Source organism: Astyanax mexicanus, chromosome 20 (genome assembly GCF_023375975.1).
Source record: "Astyanax mexicanus isolate ESR-SI-001 chromosome 20, AstMex3_surface, whole genome shotgun sequence".
NCBI classification, from domain to species: Eukaryota; Metazoa; Chordata; class Actinopteri; order Characiformes; family Acestrorhamphidae; genus Astyanax; species Astyanax mexicanus.
The window spans coordinates 21,302,882-21,325,382 of NC_064427.1; the positions used below are offsets into that span (position 1 = coordinate 21,302,882).

General features: G+C 41.5%; 1 protein-coding gene across 1 annotated transcript in view; it reads right to left on the minus strand.

The window, feature by feature from the left end:
* Positions 1–22,501, minus strand: part of gfra2b (GDNF family receptor alpha 2b) — a 96,236-nt gene that overhangs the window by 39,033 nt on the left and 34,702 nt on the right. Inside the window, exon 4 of the mRNA XM_007228839.4 lies at positions 3,629–4,013. Within this exon, the coding sequence (XP_007228901.2) occupies positions 3,629–4,013 (385 nt within the window). The remainder of the gene's footprint in view (positions 1–3,628; positions 4,014–22,501) is intronic.

A 22,501-nucleotide genomic window follows, 5' to 3' on the forward strand; every position in this document is an offset into this window, starting at 1 on the left:
GGCATTGAAACCCTCTGAGATGATTACAATCATGATCTAGTGTCTGGACTTTCTTGGTAAAAAAAATAATTCCTCAAATGGAACTAGAAGGGTCTGCCAGAGACAGGAAAGCTTTCCAAAAATGAGATGGTTTCAAAAAGTCTCGGTTGGATAGACTGGACTTTCTCGGTAATCATTGAGGATTCATTTCTTCAACTTGAAGAAAGTCCAGAACTTGAGCTTCAGAACTCCACAGCCAAGGAAGTTTTCCAAAAATGGTTCATGGTTCATGTATTTTGACCATTCGTTGTAAGATTTGATGCATTAGTGGTCGGTTTGGGCTTCATCTTTTATATTTTTACATTTTATACTTCCATAAAGAAGTAAAGAAAGATGCTTGCTGTCACGTAGGCAGTAGTACCTTTGAACCAGTGAACCTTTCTTTTAGGTCGAGGTACAGTCCATTAGAATGTTTGCTAGAGTACCATAAAGATTTTATAAGAAGGTTCGGGAGAGCCTCTGTTTGATAGAAGTAAATTCTATAATGATATCTGGCATTAAAACACTCTGAGATGATTACAATCATGATCTAGTGTCTGGACTTTCTTGTTAAAAAAAATAATTCCTCAAATTGAACTAGAAGGGTCTGCCAGAGCCAGGAAAGCTTTCGAAAAATGAGATGGTTTCAAAAAGTCTCAGTTGGATAGACTGGACTTTCTCGGTAATCATTGAGGATTCATTTCTTCAAATTTAAGAAAGGCCAGAACTTGAGCTTCAGAACACCACAGCCAAGGAAATTTCCCAAAAATGGTTCATGGTTCATGTATTTTGACCATTCATTGTAAGAATTGATGCATTAGAGGTCAGTTTGGGGTTCATCTTTTATATTTTTACATTTTATACTTCCATAAAGATAAAGAAAGATGCTTGCTGTCAAGTTGGCAGTTCTTTTAGGTTGCGGTACAGTCCATTAGAATGTCTGCTAGAGCACCATAAAGATTTTATAAGAAGGTGCTAGAGAGCCTCTGTTTGATAGAATTAAATTCTATAATGATATCTGGCATTAAAACCCTCTGAGATGGCTTCAAATATCTCTGTTGGATAGACTGGACTTTTGGTGGTTTTCATTGGGGATTCATTCCTCAAACTGAAGAAAGGCCAAAGCTTGAGCGCCAGAACTCATCCAAACATCCAGAGACGCTCCCCAAAAATGGTTCATGGTTCATGTATTTTGACCATTCATTCTAAAAATTGATGCTTTAGAGCTCAGTTTGGGCTTCATCTTTTTATATTTTTATATAATATTCTTCCATTAAGGAAAAGAAAGATGCTTGCTGGCAAGTAGGCAGTGTAGAATCAATACTACTATCTGACTAGTTTACCCATCGCCCTCATCACACAATTTCTACATTTCCTGCAAAGACCCGCAGCGCAACAGGGGACCGTGACACCAGGTCCGTATCACAAAACCTGCTTCGCCTCCCTGCACGCCGCATCAGGACCTTGGAGAGCAGCCATCTGTGGAAGCTCAGGACCAGAATCAAGGACAGCACTCATTCCACAATGCGCTTGTTGGGAGGGATTGCTCGCGCGAGGCTGTCAGCTCATGATTCGTTCTGCCTGATTTAGCCTAAGGCTCACCGAACTCAGAGAACAAAAGCTGCCCAACAGAAGTCCGCCCCAGGCTGCTCTGAGATGGAGAGCTCCTGAGATGCTGTATTATTTCTATCTCTATCTCGCTCACTCGCTCGCTCACCCTCTCCACACCCTCTGTTCCTGACGATTCTCCAGATGATAGTGCCAGGCGCTGCCCCTGATTACACCTTTTACATTCAGCACTCAGCCAGACGGCTTTCTTTCTCCTGTCCTGCCAGCAGCTTTTCTCTTGAGCACCATTTACCACAAATAAAGCAGCGCTCTGGAGCTTCAGCTGATGTTCATAGCATTGCATAGCCATGCTGGTTGGTGCTCCTTTGGTCATTCGATTCTCATTTCAAGAACCGTTAATAGTAAATGGGAATAAAGTCCATTTCTCATTTTTTGGTCGTGTCGTGTGTTATTGTCAGTGGAAAAGAAACAAAATAGCTTTGAGTACCATTTTATTTGGATGGTCCATTAAAGATGCCTTATAGATGCTCAATGAACATTTAACTGACATTCAATTGCATGCCATTTAAAAGCAACTGAACTCGTGAACTAGTGAAATTGAAAGAATTGATTCTGTGTTGAATGTAACCCTTCAAACCAAGTCTACCCCAAACTCTAATCTTAACATTTTATCAATCATTTTATCAAATCCTCACAGCAATGTTCCAAATTCTCCTAGTAGAAATCTTGTCTTCTCTGGACTGTAGAGAGCTACTCCAGTTGCCCCCAAAAAAAGCAGGATAAACTATTTCTAATACCCTTGATTTCTGAAAAAAAAAAAAAAATAAATAAATAAGCACGTGCTCCAAAACGTTTATATAGAGTTAAAGACAATCACTCAATACAATATTGCAAAATATAATTCTGTAATACCACGTTTTGAGGTGGATCAGAGTAACACTTCTGTGGCTGAATGCAAACAATTCCTCACAGCAATGCTCCAAATTCTTCTAGTAGAAATCTTGTCTACTCTGGATAGTAGAGCCACTCCAGTTACTCCAATAAAAGTAGATTAAACTCTTTTTAATACCCTTGATTTAAAAAGATTGTTAAACAGGTAATGAGGTAAAGACACGTAATCTCTTGATTCAAAATCAATACAGTATTGCGACATATAATATTGCAATATTCTTGTTTTGTTTTAAGGTTGATCAGATCGGTGGTGAGCCTCCAACGCCCTGGCTAAATGCAATCAAATCCTCACAGCAATGCTCCAAATACTTCAAGTAGAAGTATCAAGCCTTTCCATTTACTCCAACAAAAGCTGATTAAACTCTTTTTAATACCCTTGATTTCAGAAGAAACGGTGAAGAACAGGTTAAAGACAATTTTACATGTAAACTATCTGTTTATAATTGATATTGTCTTTTTGAGAATCAATATTGGGATACCATGTTTTGAGGTGGATCGGGTGGGTGGTGATCCTCCAATGTCCTGACTTTATTATGTGGCTTAATGCAATCAAATCCTCACAGCAATGCTCCAAATACTTCTAGCAGAAATCATGTCTTCTCTGGACAGTGGAGAGCTACTCCAGATATTCCAACAAAAGTAGATTAAACTCTTTTTAATACCCTTGTTTTAAGGAGATTGTTAATAAACAGGTATCCCAATACTTTTCCATAGAGTTAAAGACAAGTCTACATAATTATGTAAACTGTTGATTTAAAATCAATACAGTGTTGCAAAATATAATATTGTGGTCCTTTCGTGATACATCCTGACCTTGTTTGCAGCTTACAGCTCTTGTGGCTATATGCAATCAAATCCTCACAGCAATGCTCCAAATTCTCCTAGTAGAAATCTAGCATTTCCTCAGAATAAAGTCTTTTTAATGCTCTTAATTTTAGAAGAAACAGTAAAGAAACTTGTCCGTGTCCCAATACTTTTCTATAGAGTTAAAGATTATATAAAGTTTATATCTCAATAATTTGATGGATATGGATACTGAGCGTATTATGGATGGTCTCTCGGTTGCTCAGGTGTGGTAGAAGCTTGTTACCTGCAGAGAGGGTCTGAGCGGCAGGTCCTCCGGAGCTCCAGGCAGTTGGGTTTGGTCTTCTCCTCGAAGGAGCAGGCGGGGACGATGGTCTGGCGGCGGCGCTCGGCGCAGCCCTTGTCCCTGCAGGAGCAGAACAGCAGTGGGTAGCTGAACTCCGTCTGCACGCGCTCGAAGAACTGCCGCAGGGCCTTGTGGCAGCGCTTGCGGTTGCAGGGCTCCTGGGTGTGGGCGATGGGCGTGGCCCGGTTGCAGGTGGCGATGTAGGCGGAGCGCTGCCTCTTGCAGGTGTCGTTCAGGTTGCAGGCCTTGGCCGCGTCCAGGCAGGGGTTACAGGGCTTCCCGGTGTCCGAGCACAGGTTACCCTTAGACAGGGCCGAGTCCATCGCTGCCAGGAGACAAAAATAAAACACTTTTAGAGTTAATCTATTAGAAAAATCCAAATTCTGCACACATTAATGTAGTCATAAATCATCTTTGTCCAATGAAAACCTTTTTATCCTTTAAAGGAAGTCAATGTAAAAAGAGTTTCTATTGGAGTTTCTATTGGTCATTTCATCAAGACATATTGACAAAGTGTGAGGGACAGTTTCTCTGTTCAAATGACATAGTAAACTCAATAAAATTGATGAAAATGGAAAGGAAAGTGGTGGATCCATGTGCAGAACAGAATGGAAGTTTTTTTTTCATTTGATTAATTACTTATAAACAGGCAATGCCTTAAAATTATTTATATTGTCACTCCTTTTTAAAAGTTATTTGAACAAAAATTGTGTATAATAGTCATAAAAGGTGTGCTTGTGGAACTTTATAGAAAAGTGATAAACTGGGATTTGAACTAACTGAAGAATGAGTGAAAAGAAAGTGCTCCAAAAGAGGAGTAAAAAAGGTGCGGAATTGAACAAAGGAAATGCTACTCCTGGCAAATACAAACCAAGGCATCTTTCAGCTCAAAAGAAATCAAACTAAAAGGCAGTAAGACTCAACAAAACTCTAAAACTCTCTCTCTCTCTTTATTTAATGTGTTTAATAAAAATAAAAAAACTAAAACAGTCAAAACTAGTGTCTTGTCTTGTTTTGTCTTGTCTGATACCCTCTGTTACCCATCTCCCCTCTACAAAGGTGCGACAAATTGTGAGGCTTTGGCCTTTTTTTTTTTATACCATGCTGCACCAGTGTGTCTGGTTGGCACTGAACATCGCTGAGGATTCTGGTCATTCGAGTTTTTAGGACCCAACTCCACTGATTAATACCATAATTATTCCCATATTATTAAGGGAAATACCAATTTAAGACATTTTGTAACAAAAAACAAAAAACTATTTTTATAGGTTTTTTAAGCTTCTATATGATCGCAAAAAATTAATCCTTTTTGTGCTATTTAAAAATCAATAAAAAAGATGCATAAAGAAGATAGATCTACCTTGTTTGCAAAGACCATTGTACTACTGAACAATATAAGCATTTTAAAAAGAATACACATTTTCTGGCGAGAGCTTAAGCTTCAGCAGTTTCCTGATGAGGGCCAGTTTCATCATCATAACGCTTTTGATGGCTTTTGTGGTGACTGTACTTAAAGGTACTTTCAAAGTTCTTGAAATTCTTTTTTTTTGATTGACTGAACTTCATTTTTTCTTAAATTAAACAAGATGTGCAAAACTTGGCTAATAAAAATATTTATTTATTTGAAGTAATTCTAGCTGTTTTTTCTTTACATTCTAGATGAGTTTAGTATTAATCTCCAATGAAGAACTACCTATACAGACCTTTGTAACATTACTGAAAGCGTATGATTGCAGTGTATGAGGTAATTACAGTCATTACGAGAGAAGCAGAGAGAGAGACAACCGGTCAAGCAAGAAGTCAGACTCCTAACCTTTTAAACTTTTCACCACAGAGACGTGCGGAACAATAACTCCAGCTCTCTGCTGGATGAAAGTGAGGAAGCTACGTTTCCTGGAACGCCGAGGGGCCGGCTGCAGAGCGTCTGTCGTCTCAGCATTAAAGCCGTGACATGTTCTGACCTTTTCAGCCGGCGTGATAGCGGCTCACGTGCGCTCTAATTGCGATTTTTCTCTAAAAGCTCCGTAGCTGTTCATCTTTGTTCTGCAGAGCCTCTTTAATTAGTTTCTTTACCCGCTGAGAACTGTTGGATAAGCCGTTTTCTCGTAGCGCGGATCGCTAGCGAGGAACTGCTGACGTGAACGCTGGGCGAGGTGTTTGTTCGGGCTGCTTTTTAATCGTAAACGCTTTGATTTCTGAACGCAGCCACAGGAAAAGTGGAGCTGTTTTATATTAATGTTCAGATGCCGGTTCTGCTCTCGGGACCTCGGCTTGATCTCTGATACTGAAACACTTAAACTCTGTACTCTGCTCTCAAAATTGAGCTCCTTCTCCTTCTCTGTTGGTTTTGTTGAAGCTCTGAAATTCGCTTCTGGATCAGAGGCGAAAATCGATATACGCTCACAAAAGTTTCGAGACAAAACAACACATTACTGCACATTATCACACATTACCACATGTTACCACTGTGGGTGATGGGATAGTAGTATGTACACTGATCCTGAAGTCTTATGACTTGGAAACAGCTACACCTTTATAAGTTATGAGGTGCTATCTTGTGAGTAAGTTTGACCAACTTTGACCAGCATGTTCATGTTTTTCATGGTTCATCAAGTTACATAGCAACACCTTTGTAGCCACTATGCAATACCTTAGCAAGCAACATGCACACCACAGCAACACATTAGCCAAAAACTCCTTTATACTAGCACCACCTTAGCAACCACCAAACCATACCTTAGCAACTAACACAACATTATACCTATGAACTATACCACAGCAACACCTTAGCAATCAGCACATATACTATAGCAACACTGCATCAACCAACACAACCTTTGCAGCAAATGCCTAAAACATAGCAACACCGTTGCAACCACTTAGCACCATAGCAAATTGACACACACAGAACAGGCGCCTTTCAAACACAGAATAGATGCTAAAAATGGAGGATTATGGATTCATACAACTATAAAGCACAGTAAGGTTTACTAAAAATGTAAAATCTTAAAGTTATGATTGACTACAACTGTTGCTTCATTTGAATTCAAAACACGCGGCGAGCCGAGACATCGGGCAAGGCGACCTTCGTTGAAGAAAAGTGCTAGTGGACGCGCACTGTGAGTTGTATTCAGTCAGCGGCGCACTTTTGTTTTTTTTTCCGTGAACAATGTCCACTACAACCATCCTCACGCGATCACTCAGGTTTGTGGAGGGTGGAGGGGGTGGATGACAGTGTTTCAGGGTGCCTCCCCGTCTATGTTACCTTCTGGCTTTTTCCCTTTTTTGTTAATATTGTCTGTTCTCCATAAATCCAGTCAAAACTTTCTAAGAACAGTGTAAGGCAGTCGGGATGAGGTCTTAGCAGGCAGTGCATTATGGGTAATGAGTGTACACATCAAGGCCCTGATGTAATCTAAGCCGCATGTGCTTGTTGAGAAGTCTTAACCTTACAGGCCCGGCGGCCGGCGCTTCCCAATACTTCCACTTCTTATTATCTCGTTGCGGATCTCTCTCTACACACACACACACACTCTCACACACACACATATACATACACACTCTCTCTCTCAGAGCTGGCGTTTGTTTGAAACTGTTCAAGGGGAAAAATTTGCGATGCTGTGGGTCTTGCCACGAGCCGGCAGGAGCGATAAATATTCCGAGCGTATACGTACGCAATGGCCAATTAGCACGACGCCAGGGCCAGCTTGTTATCTGCCTGACAGACACGTTTTTTCCCTCCCTGTATCTCCGACTCAGAGCTCTTCCCCGCGGCGCTCCCCTGCATCTTTTATTTAAGCCCAGGGAATAAGGCCGGGGCTTCAGAACGCACCGCGCACAGGCAGAGGCTTCCACAAGGTCATGTAAGTGGAGAGAGTACCTGTCCGCTGATTGCCTCCGCGGCCGAAACCCGGCAAAAGCTCCTCCCGCCTCCTGGCTCAGCTCCCCCGACTGCCCGGCAGCAACAGTGGCAGCGGCATCGGCAGCGGAACAAAAACACGGGCTCATTTCATCTCCGAAAAGAGGAGAGCCAGAAAAAGAATGCCTGCAAGGCCCTCTCAAAGCCAGGTTTAGAGATCCAAGTTCAGCACTGATCGTTCCGAAAAGGGGCTCTAATAGGAAAAGGGCTTCCTCCGGATCACGTCTGAGACCAGGCCTCGTTTTTCTTCTGCAGGAAAAAAAACGTGTTGGATTTCTCGAAAGCAGCACAAACAGCCTGGAGTGGAAAGTTTTAATAGGCTTTGCTTCTTTCTGGCAAACTGGTACAGCGACTTTTATACGATATATACAGTATTTACACAGCAACACCTCAGCAACCACCCCAGAAAACACTGAAGTGTTTAAACACTCCCAAACAAACAACTCTTAGAAAACAGTACGGCCTTGGGAGCAAATACCCACAGTATAACACAGCAACACCTCAGCAACCACCCCAGCAAACACTGAGGTGTTTAAAAACTCCCAAACAAACAACTCTTAGAAAACAGTATGACCTTGGGAGCAAATACCTACAGTATAACACATTAACACCTCAGCAACCACCCCAGCAAACACTGACGTGTTTTAACACTCCCAAACTAACAATGCTTAGCAAACAGTATGGCCTTGGGAGCAAATGCCTACAGTATAACACAGCAACACCCTGGCAACCGCCAAGCAGCACTTTACGACCACAGGACACTTTTGGATTTTTGGTGGGCATGATTCTCAGTTCAGCAGTGACACTGAGGTGTTTAAAAACTGACAAACATCGCCTCAGCAACCAACATGACATTAGCAACAAGTACCTAACATAACACAGCAACACCTTTGCAACCACTAGACAACACCTTAGCAACTTACTCCTTTACTGTATCACTACCTTAGTAACCAACTAGCAACACCTTAGCAACCAACACATATACCACAGCAACTGGCATATTGACTCTTATACTATATATAATAAATACACAGCAACATCTCAGCAACCACCCAAGAGAACCTTAGAACTACAGGGCACTGCCCACAGGATGCAGTTGTTGGACTATTCTCAGTCCAACAGTGACATTGAGGCGTTTAAGAACTGCCAAACAACACCTTAGCAATAAATACATATAACATAGCAACACCTTTGCAACCACTAGCAAAATCACTCCTTCATCATAGCACCACCCTAGAAACCACCTAGAAACCAACACCTATACTGTACTGTGCTAAGGTGTTGCTAGGCAATCAGCACCTATACCATAGCAACACCTTATCAACCAACCAACCAACCAACCAACACCTTAGCAACAAATGACAAAAACATAGCAAGACCTATGCAGCCACTTAGCAAATTATTTTTTTTATTTATTTTATCAAAACAGTACATTAGGAACCACCCAGCAACACCTTAGCAAACATCTGCAACTATACTATAGCAAGACCTTAGAAATCAGCACACATTCTATAGGAACACCTTAGCAACTGCCAAGCAACACCATAGCAGCCAACACCTATCCTTAACCTACCCAACATCTTAGCAACCACATGTGGTGTCAGTAACGTGTTACTTAGTAGCTTATAGTAGTAGTTACTTGGCAGCTGCTGAAAGTAACTAATAAAGTAATTTGAAAGTAACTTAGATACTTTTAGAATCAAGCAAACCATAAAGTAACTAAGTTACTTTTTAAAGAAGTAAGCAGTAATATCAATATAACAATACCTTAAGAACCACCTAGCAACACCTCGGCAGCCAACACATATATATTATTGAAACACCTTCACAACCATTTAAAAAGCTTTAGCAACCGTCAGGGATACAATAGCAACCTTCAAACAACTGAGTTTTTTATATCACAGCAACACCTTAGCAACCACCTGACAACTGCAGTGCTGTCTTCAGGAAATGCACTCTCTATCTCAATGCTATGATACATTTCCTTGGTTTAAACAGTGTCTTTGCAAAAATGTATGCCTATGAACAATGTCCTCTGATGGTCAGAATTAAAGATAAAAATTTAAAATTAAGCACACAATCAAAAATGCTCTCTGGATGTTTTCCAAATATATTGTGCATAACATGCATACTGTTGTTAAGCAGATCAAAGAAGAAAGTCTGTCACATTAAGACAATGTTCTTTGTTAGCTGGAATATTTCCATCAAGCTCCAGCTGTGAAATAAATCAGAGAACGTTTGATTTTAAAGAGAGTGAGAGTGTGTTTTTCTCTCTGAAGACGTGCGGAGAGGTGGAAGTCTTGTTATTCCTCTGAAAGAGCCGCGAGACCCTCACAGTGACCCGCTTCGCCTCGGGGAGGAAAGTCAGAACACGTTTGCACTCAGAGCATGTTCTACTCTCCCACAAGAACACCTTTTTTCTTTCCAGGAAACACGTCTTTTCCTGTTCCTGAACGCCACCGAGGTGGAATCCCCTTTATTCTTTATGGAGAACAGTCAGAGTTCCTCAAAAACATCACGCCAGCCTGAGAGAACAGCTGTGATATCTCAAAGGCAGCAAACTAACAAACACGAGCAGTCAATTTCGAGCAGTCAATTTCCAGGAATGAAGATGCTGTCATTTGTTCCGAAGACAGCTGTCGTACGTCTTATTTTTATTTAATTCTTTGGACAGAACACCTGTAGCTATTTAAAAGGAATGCTTTCAATAGCTATTCTTGAATCTAAACACCTCCAAGAACAACCAGAATTCCTTGACAGCTGTCAAGGTAACAGTTCGAAACAAATGCTGTTCTGGCTGTTCTTTTCAGTAATAAAAATAAAGTCTATTTTATATGCCTTCAAAAGGAAGAACAGCCAAGAACAGTGCATTTATTGTAGCCATTGTGGCCGGCAAGCGTGAAACATCTGGCCCGTGAGGTTGTTTGAAATATAATGAGCAATAATGAAAGAAAAAAAAAAATGCTTCTCTTGTGAGCTTTTGTTTACATCCCTCCCCTGTCTCTCTTTCTGTCGGGCTTGGTGTTCTCATTTTTCTGCCCGTTCTTGGGCTCCCTATTTCCTTATAAGGGCGTTTTTTTTTTTTCCAGCTGTGTCCCAATTCACTAGTAGTGTATTGGCCTGTGACCCTGATGAGACAGGTTAGGTTCGTTCCCGTGTGAGGAGCGGTGTGTTTATATATTTATTTTGTCCTTTCTTTTTGGGTTCACCTACTTCACATTTTTTTCGTGGCCTGCCATGTAATGGCTTGGAAAATCTCTATATAAAATAACTTGACGTGGTATAGTGTGTAAAGTATAACTGGTCATCAACCATAACCAGTGTTGGGCACGTTACTTTGAAAAAGTAATTAGATATAGTTACTAGTTACTTCTCCAAAAAAGTAACTCGGTTACTAACTGAGTTATTCCATTATAAAAGTAACTAGTTACCAGTGAAAGTAACTTTTGCATTACTTTTGTGTTACTTGTGTTACACGGGGTGTCGGAAATGGTAATGGCGTTATAGTGACAATCAGAGTAATTAAATTACTTGTTAGTGAAAAAAGTAACAGCGTTAGTAACGCCGTTTATTTTAACGCTGTTATTTCCATCACTGACCATAACACTCAGGTTCCCAGCACCCTTGTTGGGGAGAGTGGGAGCGAGTCGATGGTTAGGATGGTTAGGTTAAGTTGTGTTGAATCAATTGTTTTGCTGGAAGAACCAGTAGTTCAGTCTATCTACTAGATAGATTCCTCAACTCGTCAACTCATCCAATCCAAAGAGTATTGGATGGAGCTCTATCATACCAGAGAAAACAGTTCATCCACTGCTCCACAGCTGCTCAATATCGGGGCTTTATACCCCTCTAGTCCACACATTTAAGCATAAGGTATTTTGCCGATTATTGGTTCATGTTCATTATTGGTTGCTGTCTGCTCCAAAGAGTCCTATTCTATTGGCAACACTTCTGTTCTGTGTCAGCAGTGGGTTCAGCTGGGTGCATGTTTCTGCAGTGCTGCAGTTGATAAATGGAATTATACGTTGGGGAAGGTTAAATCAGGGCATTCGTCTGCACACTGTTTGTTGGGGTTGAAAAGCATCGGCTGTAACAAATCAGCAGAATGAAGACAGACCGACAGACTGAGAGTAAAGAGAGAGAGAGAGAGAGAGAGAAGGAGAATGAAAGGATGAAAAAGAGACAACAGAAAAAGAGCAAAGTCTTAATTTAGTCCTTTGACAACTTCAAAGCTGACCTTTTCCCCTTGGCTGAGTCCGGGCGGTGAAGCCGGGCCGCCGCTCGCTCTGACGCCGTCGTTTTTTGCCGCTGATTGGAATTGTCAGCTGGAGAGGCGGATGTTTGTTCGGATCGTGTGAGAATTGTTCGTTTCTTTTTCCTGGGAATGATAAAGCCTCCGGTTCTCTCTCTCTCTCTCTCTCTTTCCAGCGCCGCCAATCGCCAGAGCACCAATTACCAACTCAAACACACAGCAGACTACAGACCTCGAACCCCCCGCCGCTCTACATACACCTCGCCATCTCAACCCACAGGAAACACCAGTTTCTTTCAGCCAACTGCATTATTCTTCTGTAGGAATAATAATAAAAAAGAGACTATTTTAGATGAGGTCAAAAGAAAGAACAACCCCAGTTCAAGTCATCGGCATGTTTATACAACCAATCATTTGTCACCTTTTTGAGAAATAATAACTTCTGTGTCAGGAGGATGCAATACTTTTGATTGTTCATGGGTTTCGGGTTTAAGTTTAGAAGTTCAGAAGAAACATGCATTTTTTTTACTTAAAGTAAATAGTTCAAACTGCATTAGTATTGTGCCTAGTCCTGTTAAAACCTTTTGAACCAGGCTGCTATGTCTGTTAGCACTGTTAGCACATCTTAAAAACTGTTTAGCCTGGCTTTTAGCATTGCAGATTCAACCCTGTTCAGCCTGGCTGTTAGCATTGCAGATTTAACCCTGTTTAGCCTGGCTGTTAGCATTGCGAGTTTAACTCTGTTCAGCCTAGCTGTTAGCTTTGCAGATTCAACCCTGTTTAGCCTGCCTGTTAGCATTGCAGATTCAACCCTGTTTAGCCCGGCTGTTAGCATTGTAGATTCAACCCTGTTTAGCCTGGCTGTTAGCATTGCGAGTTCAACTCTGTTCAGCCTAGCTGTTAGCATTGCAGATTCAACTCTGTTCAGCCTAGCTGTTAGCATTGCAGATTCAACTCTGTTCAGCCTAGCTGTTAGCATTGCAGATTCAACTCTGTTCAGCCTAGCTGTTAGCATTGCAGATTTAACTCTGTTCAGCCTGGCTGTTAGCATTGTTGATTTAACTCTGTTCAGCCTGGCTGTTAGCATTGCAGATTTAACTCTGTTCAGCCTGGCTGTTAGCTTTGCAGATTCAAACCTGTTCAGCCTAGCTGTTAGCATTGCGAGTTTAACTCTGTTCAGCCTGCCTGTTAGCATTGCAGATTCAACTCTGTTCAGCCTGTCTGTTAGCATTGCAGATTCAACCCTGTTTAGCCTGGCTGTTAGCATTGCGAGTTCAACTCTGTTCAGCCTGGCTGTTAGCATTGCAGATTTAATCCTGTTTAGCCTGGCTGTTAGCATTGCAGACTCAACCCTGTTTAGCCTGGCTGTTAGCATTGTAGCTATCCTACTCCAAACCTCTTCAGTCTGGCTTTTGTATCTCCACAGCTCCTAAACTTTATTTTTTTTACTGCAGCCTCAATGAGATAGAGCTTAATGTTCTGCAGAAACGTTAGCTAGCACCAATAGCACAATGAATGAATCCAGCAGTGATAAAAACACTGACACTGTTTGTGAACTGGTTCTTTGGAATGTAATTATACTATGAATTATATTATTATTAATATTATTATAAATGATGTTATGAAGGTCTGATTAAAAAACATCTCCTTAAACCAGCTTCCCCTTCTTAGCTGGTTCCTCCAATCAAATATCAGCAACAAACAAGGACGACCCCAAACACAAAGCCTTTAAAAAGAAGATGCACTTCTGAAGAGATCAAAGCACATCCACGAGATACGGCACAACATCTCTGAACTGAGATTATTTGTTTATTGGAGCGTACAGCGGGGAGCGTCTCGATCCAATCTGCTAAAGTCCAACACCAAAGTCCCAAAGTCAGATCAGAACTTTCAGCCAATCAGCTGCCAGCGATCTGCACAACCGGGCTGAATGTGGATGATGCTGCAGGGAAGGAGAAATGAGAAGAAAGAGAGAGAGAGAGAGAGAGAGAGAGAGAGGGATAGATAAGAGGATAACAGAATGTGACGTTTAAAGGAGAGCATAAAGAAGACCATTAGAAGAACATTAAAGGAGGTTTGAGACAAGAGAAGCGTTCCTAATCGATCAGTGCGTGACCGGCCGCCGGGACAGAGGAAAAAATAAAAAACGATCTTGAAAGGACGCTTCGACTGGAGACAACTTTAAAGAGAATAAAACCCCGACCAGATCTGATTATTTATTTATTTATTTATTTATTTATTTATTTATTTGTCACACCAGGTGGCGGCTGAAGAAGAATCCTCTTATTATTAAATTGGTTCACGGTCGAGACGGGATGTTCTCCAGATAGAAGAGTACAAAGAAAAGTAGGAAAAGAAAAAATAAACACGGCGCAAACTGAAAACGGCCTCCACGACACCTCTGAAGAGGTTCTGATTCATGAAGACTTTCCCCACAACCAACAAAATATTGTACAGGGGTTGGACAATGAAACTGAAACACCTGGTTTTAGACCATAATAATTTATTGTCCCGACGGACAGTTCTGGCGGTTCTGGTTTTATGTTTTTTGGATACAATCCGGGTTAGCACCCGAACATCCCTTTCAGACAGCTTCCTCTTACAGCGTCCACAGTTAATCCTGTTGGATGTGGTTGGTCCTTCTTGGTGGTATGCTGACATTACCCTGGATACCGTGACTCTTGATACATCACAAAGACTTGCTGTCTTGGTCACAGATGCGCCAGCAAGACGTGCCCCAACAATTTGTCCTCTTTTGAACTCTGGTATGTCACCCATAATGCTGTGTGCATTGCAATATTTAGAGCAAAACTGTGCTCTTACCCTGCTAATTAAACCTTCACACTCTATACACTCTTACTGGTGAAATGTGCAATTAATGAAGATTAATCACCAGGCTGCTCCAATTTAGCCATGAAACCTCCCACACTAAAATGACAGGTGTTTCAGTTTTTCAAGTCCAAAATAGTCAAGGTAGCAGGTGTTTCTTATAAAGTAGCCGTCTTCAGTGAGTGGACACACATGTTGTAGGGGTTTCTAATAAAGTGGCCAGACAGTGGAAGGCTGAGTTGGTCAAGATTGCAAGTGTTTCTAATAAAGTGGCCATATTTAGTGAGTAGAAGCACATGTTGTAGGTGTTTCTAATAAAGTGGCCATATTTAATGAGTATAGGTAATGTTGGTAGGTGTTTCTAATAAAGTGGCCATATTTAGTGAATAGAAGCACATGTTGTTAGTTGTTTCTATAAAGTGGCCATCTTCAGTGAGTAGAAGCACATGTTGTAGGTGTTTCTAATAAAGTGGCCATATTTAATGAGTATAAGTAATGTAAGTTTCTAATAAAGTGTCCAGAGAATGAAAAACCAAGATAGTGAAGAAAGCAGGTGTTTCTAATAAAGCGGCCAACTTCAGCCAGCAGAAGTAATGTTGGTAGGTGTTTCTAATAAAGTGGCCAGCTTCAGTGAGTAGAAGCATATGTTGGTAGGTGTTTCTAATAAAGAGGCCAACTTCAGTGAGTAGAAGGACATGTTGATAGGTGTTTCTCATAAAGTGGCCACCTTCAGCCAGCAGAAGTAATGTTGGTAGGTGTTTCTAATAAAGTGGCCAGCTTCAGTGAGTAGAAGGACATGTTGATGGGTGTTTCTCATAAAGTGGCCACCTTCAGCCAGCAGAAGTAATGTTGGTAGGTGTTTCTAATAAAGTGGCCAGGTTCAGTGAGTAGAAGCACATGTTGGTAGGTGTTTCTAATAAAGAGGCCAACTTCAGTGAGTAGAAGCACATGTTGGTAGGTGTTTCTAATAAAGAGGCCAGGGAGTGGAAGACCAAGATAGAATATTTATTGCTTATTAATTTACGTTTTTAAGCTAAACAGTTAGTCATGTTTTTAAAATATATTCAACCTATCCCTGTTTACAGTGCAGTACAATATGTACATTATTTGGCACATTTTGCCTATTTGTTAATTGTGCTTGAATTTAATTGTGGATTGGTGTATTGGTATTTATTTAGATATCGATGTGAAAACCTGGTATGGTGCCGCCCATAACAAACACAAATACAGCTTTTTTTCTGATGGTGTCTGTGTTAAAGCAGTGTGTATAAGGTGGCTGTGGGAGTTGATATAGTGGTATAATCATGTTTTCCCACAGAAATGAGGCGTGAAAACAGGCCTGGACCGTTCAGCTGCTGCTAGACACCTTCATATTTCTCTGATTAGAGTGTTCCTGATGAAGTGGCCAAACGAATGGCCAAATAAACTCCACATACATTTCCCCGCCTGCAGCCGCACGCGTCCGCCGGGCTCCCGGGTGCTGTTTTCAGACGGGGCCCTATCTGCCGTATTTAAGGGTCCAGATTACCTCTGGTGTGGGGTAAATAATGAGAAATGTGATCTGGCGCATAAGGAATTGAAAAGAAAATAGCTTTTCATGACAGATTGGAGGACGGCTTTTGTTCCTTTCCATCAGTCGGGATGGAGCGCGCTTTATTTGGCTATATTTGTATTCCTCACCTCTCGCTTTCCTCCGCTCCGAGAACCCCAGGTGACGTCTCCGGAGACCCGGTTCGCTCGGAACCCCGCCGCGCTCTTAATCTACCATACAAATTAACAATCAAAGTATCGGAGGCGACGGAGGAACGGTAACGGTCAGAACCGTGAATCACGGCTTATTCACGATCGAGTTTTATACTCAACTCTATAATTATGATTCATATGGACTCATTTTCTTCTCGGAGGTGGTCGAAGTGAACTGCCGGTATAGTCGTGACTAATTCGCCCTGTGTGCACCAATTAAACCCAACTCCAGTCCTACTGTAGTGAATGTAGCCCAAACACAGTTCTTCAGAACCTCCGCTCTACATTGTGTGGTGAAATGCTCTACAAGCAGCGGCCACTTCATTAGAACCCCCCGCTGTGGGCTGCTTATAGGGCAATTTATTGGAAACACCCACTAGTACGTGCCTCTACTCAAAGGGATTGACCCTTTTATTAAAAACACCTACTTTTATTACCTTGTGCTGCCAATCGCTGGCCACTTTATTGGAAACACCGACAAAAAAGGTTTGTCCACTTACTGAGGTTGGCCACTTTATTAGAAACACCAGCTACCTTCTGGATCCATTCGCTGGCCACTTTATTAGAAACACCTACTATGTTACTATCTTGGTTATCCAATTTCTGGCCTACCAACATGCGTGTCCACTCACTGAAGATGGCCACTTTATTGGAAACACCTACTATCCTGACTGTCTTGGTCATCCAATCTCTGGCCACTTTATTAGAAACACCTATCAACATATATGTCCACTCACTGAGGTTGGCAATTTTATTGGAAACACCTGCTACCTTGTGGATCCATTCACTGGCCACTTTATTAGAAACATTTACTATCTTGACTGTATTGGTTTTTCAATCTCTGGCCTACCAATGCATGTTTCCACTAACTGAAGATGGCCACTTTATTAGAAACACCTACATTATGCTGCTTCCACTCACTGGCCACTTTTTTAGAATTTTAGAAACACCTACCAGCATCTGTGTCTACTCACTGAAGATGGCCACATTATTAGAAACACCTACCTTAAGCTGCTTCCACTCTGTGGCCACTTTATTAGAAACACCTACTACCTGTTGCATTCACTCACTGATGCTGGCCACTTTATTAGAAACATCAACTTTCTTAACTTTTCTTGGCATTCCACTCTCTGGCCACTTTATTAGAAACACCTGCCAACTTGTGCTTTACTCATTGTGGGTGGCCACTTTATTAGAAACACCTAGACTACTGCCTTGTGCTTCCACTCTCCAGCCACTTTATAAGAACCTTGGGCTTCTTACTGGCCACTTTATTGGAAACAGCTGCTTTATATTTCCTCTCAGTGGAGCAGTGGAGTTTATCAGGGGATGTGATGAGCTGATTTAAGGCGGTTGGGTTTGGGTTTAGCTGGGTTTACAGCACTGGGCCGGACCGCAGTGTAGATTAATGAGTGAAGGCTTGTGTAAACACGAGCGGCGCTGGTGTAAATCAGTGTGATCTGAGAGAGTTCAGGGATTTGAATGTCAGTGGTGTGCAGGATTTGAGTGTGTGCAGATTTAAGACCTCCAGTATTTGCGCTGGTATTTCCCACTGGCAGTGTTGGTTTTCATTATTAAATATAGGAGACAGCTTTAAAAAATCATCTTTAATGCCATAGATTTGAGGTATGTTGTTTTAAACATTTTTTTTAATAAGCTTAGTGGAATTTGTCACCACTTTATAAAAACAAATCATTAGGTTAAATTAGTCTCGACAAAAAAAGTCTGGCTCATAATTAGTGTTCCAATGCCCTTAACATGCTACATCGAAAGTCTAGTCCTCGTCAAAGTCTCGTCCTGGTCGAAGTCTTAAACAGGTCCTAAACAATAGCTGGTTCTGCCCAAAGTCTTCAACAAGTCCTAACCAAAGCCTTGTGCTAAACAAAGGCTTTTATAGGGCCTAACTAAACTGGTTCTGATCAAAGTCTTTACCAAGTCTTAATTAAAATCTGGTCCTAACCAACATCTAGTCCTAACCTGAGCACTAACCATAGTCTTTAACATGCCCTAAGTCTGGATCTAACCAAATCCTGGTTCTAACCAAAGTCTGGATCTAACCAAAATCCGGTTCTACCCAAAGTCTGGATCTAACCAAAGTCTGGATCTAATCAAAGTCTGGATCTAACCAAAGTCTGGTTCTAACCAAAGTCTGGATCTAACCAAAGTCTGGTTCTAAACAAAGTCTTGATGTAGCCAATGTCTGTATCTAACCAAAGTCTTGATCTAACCAAAGTCTAGTCCTAACCAAAGTCTAGTTCTAACCAAAGTCTAGTCCTAACCAAAGTCTGGATCTAACCAAAGTCCGGTTCTCACCAAAGTCTGTTTCTAACCAAAGTCTGGCTCTAACCAAAGTCTAGTCCTAACCAAAGTCTGGTCCTAACCAAAGTCTGGATCTAACCAAAGTCTGGATCTAACCAACGTCTGGATCTAACCAAAGTCTGGTTCTAACCAAAGTCTGGTCCTAACCAAAGTCTAGTCCTAACCAAAGTCTGGATCTAACCAAAGTCTCGTCCTAACCAAAGTCTGGATCTAACCAAAGTCTGGTTCTAACCAAAGTCTAGTCCTAACCAAAGTCTGGATCTAACCAAAGTCTCGTCCTAACCAAAGTCTGGATCTAACCAAAGTCTGGTTCTAACCAAAGTCTAGTCCTAACCAAAGTCTGGATCTAACCAAAGTCTGGTTCTAACCAAAGTCTGGATCTAACCAAAATCTGGATCTAACCAAAGTCTGGTTCTAACCAAAGTCTGGTCCTAACCAAAGTCTAGTCCTAACCAAAGTCTGGATCTAATCAAAGTCTGGATCTAACCAAAGTCTAGTTCTAACCAAAGTCTGGTTCTAACCAAAGTCTGGATCTAACCAAAGTCTTGATCTAGCCAAAGCCTGGATCTAACCAAAGTCTGGATCTAACCAAAGTCTAGTCCTAACCAAAGTCTGGTTCTAACCAAAGTCTGGATCTAACCAAAGTCTGGTCCTAACCAAAGTCTAGTCCTAACCAAAGTCTGGATCTAACCAAAGTCTCGTCCTAACCAAAGTCTGGATCTAACCAAAGTCTGGATCTAACCAAAGTCTGGTTCTAACCAAAGTCTAGTCCTAACCAAAGTCTTGATCTAGCCAAAGCCTGGATCTAACCAAAGTCTGGATCTAACCAAAGTCTAGTCCTAACCAAAGTCTGGTTCTAACCAAAGTCTGGATCTAACCAAAGTCTGGTCCTAACCAAAGTCTAGTCCTAACCAAAGTCTGGATCTAACCAAAGTCTCGTCCTAACCAAAGTCTGGATCTAACCAAAGTCTGGATCTAACCAAAGTCTGGTTCTAACCAAAGTCTAGTCCTAACCAAAGTCTGGATCTAACCAAAGTCTGGTTCTAACCAAAGTCTGGATCTAACCAAAGTCTAGTCCTAACCGAAGTCTGGTTCTAACCAAAGTCTGGATCTAACCAAAGTCTGGATCTAACCAACGTCTGGATCTAACCAAAGTCTAGTCCTAACCAAAGTCTGGTTCTAACCAAAGTCTGGATCTAACCAAAGTCTGGTCCTAACCAAAGTCTAGTCCTAACCAAAGTCTGGATCTAACCAAAGTCTCGTCCTAACCAAAGTCTGTATCTAACCAAAGTCTGGATCTAACCAAAGTCTGGTTCTAAACAAAGTCTTGATCTAGCCAAAGCCTGGATCTAACCAAAGTCTGGATCTAACCAAAGTCTAGTCCTAACCAAAGTCTAGTCCTAACCAAAGTCTGGATCTAACCAAAGTCTAGTCCTAACCAAAGTCTGGATCTAACCAAAGTCTGGATCTAACCAAAGTCTGGTTCTAACCAAAGTCTAGTCCTAACCAAAGTCTGGATCTAACCAAAGTCTGGTTCTAACCAAAGTCTGGATCTAACCAAAGTCTAGTCCTAATCAAAGTCTGGTTCTAAACAAAGTCTTGATCTAGCCAAAGCCTGGATCTAACCAAAGTCTGGATCTAACCAAAGTCTAGTCCTAACCAAAGTCTGGTTCTAACCAAAGTCTGGATCTAACCAAAGTCTGGTCCTAACCAAAGTCTAGTCCTAACCAAAGTCTGGATCTAACCAAAGTCTCGTCCTAACCAAAGTCTGTATCTAACCAAAGTCTGGATCTAACCAAAGTCTGGTTCTAACCAAAGTCTAGTCCTAACCAAAGTCTGGATCTAACCAACGTCTGGTTCTAACCAAAGTCTGGATCTAACCAAAGTCTAGTCCTAACCAAAGTCTGGTTCTAACCAAAGTCTAGTCCTAACCAAAGTCTGGTTCTAACCAAAGTCTGAATCTAACCAAAGTCTGGATCTAACCATAGTCAGGATCTAATCAAAGTCTAGTCCTAACCAAAGTCTGGATCTAACCAAAGTCCGGTTCTCACCAAAGTCTGTTTCTAACCAAAGTCTGGTTCTAACCAAAGTCTAGTCCTAACCAAAGTCTGGTCCTAACCAAAGTCTAGTCCTAACCAAAGTCTGGATCTAATCAAAGTCTGGATCTAACCAAAGTCTAGTTCTAACCAAAGTCTGGTTCTAACCAAAGTCTGGATCTAACCAAAGTCCGGATCTAACCAACGTCTGGATCTAACCAAAGTCTGGTTCTAACCAAAGTCTAGTCCTAACCAAAGTCTGGTTCTAACCAAAGTCTGGTTCTAAACAAAGTCTTGATCTAGCCAAAGCCTGGATCTAACCAAAGTCTGGTTCTAACCAAAGTCTGGATCTAACCAAAGTCTGGTCCTAACCAAAGTGTAGTCCTAACCAAAGTCTGGATCTAACCAAAGTCTCGTCCTAACCAAAGTCTGGATCTAACCAAAGTCTGGTTCTAACCAAAGTCTAGTCCTAACCAAAGTCTGGATCTAACCAAAGTCTGGTTCTAACCAAAGTCTGGATCTAACCAAAATCTGGATCTAACCAAAGTCTGGTTCTAACCAAAGTCTGGTCCTAACCAAAGTCTAGTCCTAACCAAAGTCTGGATCTAATCAAAGTCTGGATCCAACCAAAGTCTAGTTCAAACCAAAGTCTGGTTCTAACCAAAGTCTGGATCTAACCAAAGTCTGGATCTAACCAACGTCTGGATCTAACCAAAGTCTGGTTCTAACCAAAGTCTGGTTCTAAACAAAGTCTTGATCTAGCCAAAGCCTGGATCTAACCAAAGTCTGGATCTAACCAAAGTCTAGTCCTAACCAAAGTCTCGTTCTAACCAAAGTCTGGATCTAACCAAAGTCTGGTCCTAACCAAAGTCTAGTCCTAACCAAAGTCTGGATCTAACCAAAGTCTCGTCCTAACCAAAGTCTGGATCTAACCAAAGTCTGGATCTAACCAAAGTCTGGTTCTAACCAAAGTCTAGTCCTAACCAAAGTCTGGATCTAACCAAAGTCTGGTTCTAACCAAAGTCTGGATCTAACCAAAGTCTAGTCCTGACCAAAGTCTGGTTCTAACCAAAGTCTGGATCTAACCAAAGTCTGGTTCTAACCAACGTCTGGATCTAACCAAAGTCTGGTTGTAATCAAAGTCTGGTTCTAAACAAAGTCTTGATCTAGCCAAAGCCTGGATCTAACCAAAGTCTGGATCTAACCAAAGTCTAGTCCTAACCAAAGTCTGGTTCTAACCAAAGTCTGGATCTAACCAAAGTCTGGTTCTAACCAAAGTCTAGTCCTAACCAAAGTCTGGATCTAACCAAAGTCTCGTCCTAACCAAAGTCTGGATCTAACCAAAGTCTGGATCTAACCAAAGTCTGGTTCTAACCAAAGTCTAGTCCTAACCAAAGTCTGGATCTAACCAAAGTCTGGTTCTAACCAAAGTCTGGATCTAACCAAAGTCTAGTCCTAACCAAAGTCTGGTTCTAACCAAAGTCTAGTCCTAACCAAAGTCTGGTTCTAACCAAAGTCTGAATCTAACCAAAGTCTGGATCTAACCATAGTCAGGATCTAATCAAAGTCTAGTCCTAACCAAAGTCTGGTTCTAACCAAAGTATGGTCCTAACCAAAGTCTGTTTCTAACCAATGTCCGGTTCTAACCAAAGTCTGGTCCTAACCAACGTCTGGATCTAACCAAAGTCTAGTCCTAACCAAAGTCTGGATCTAAC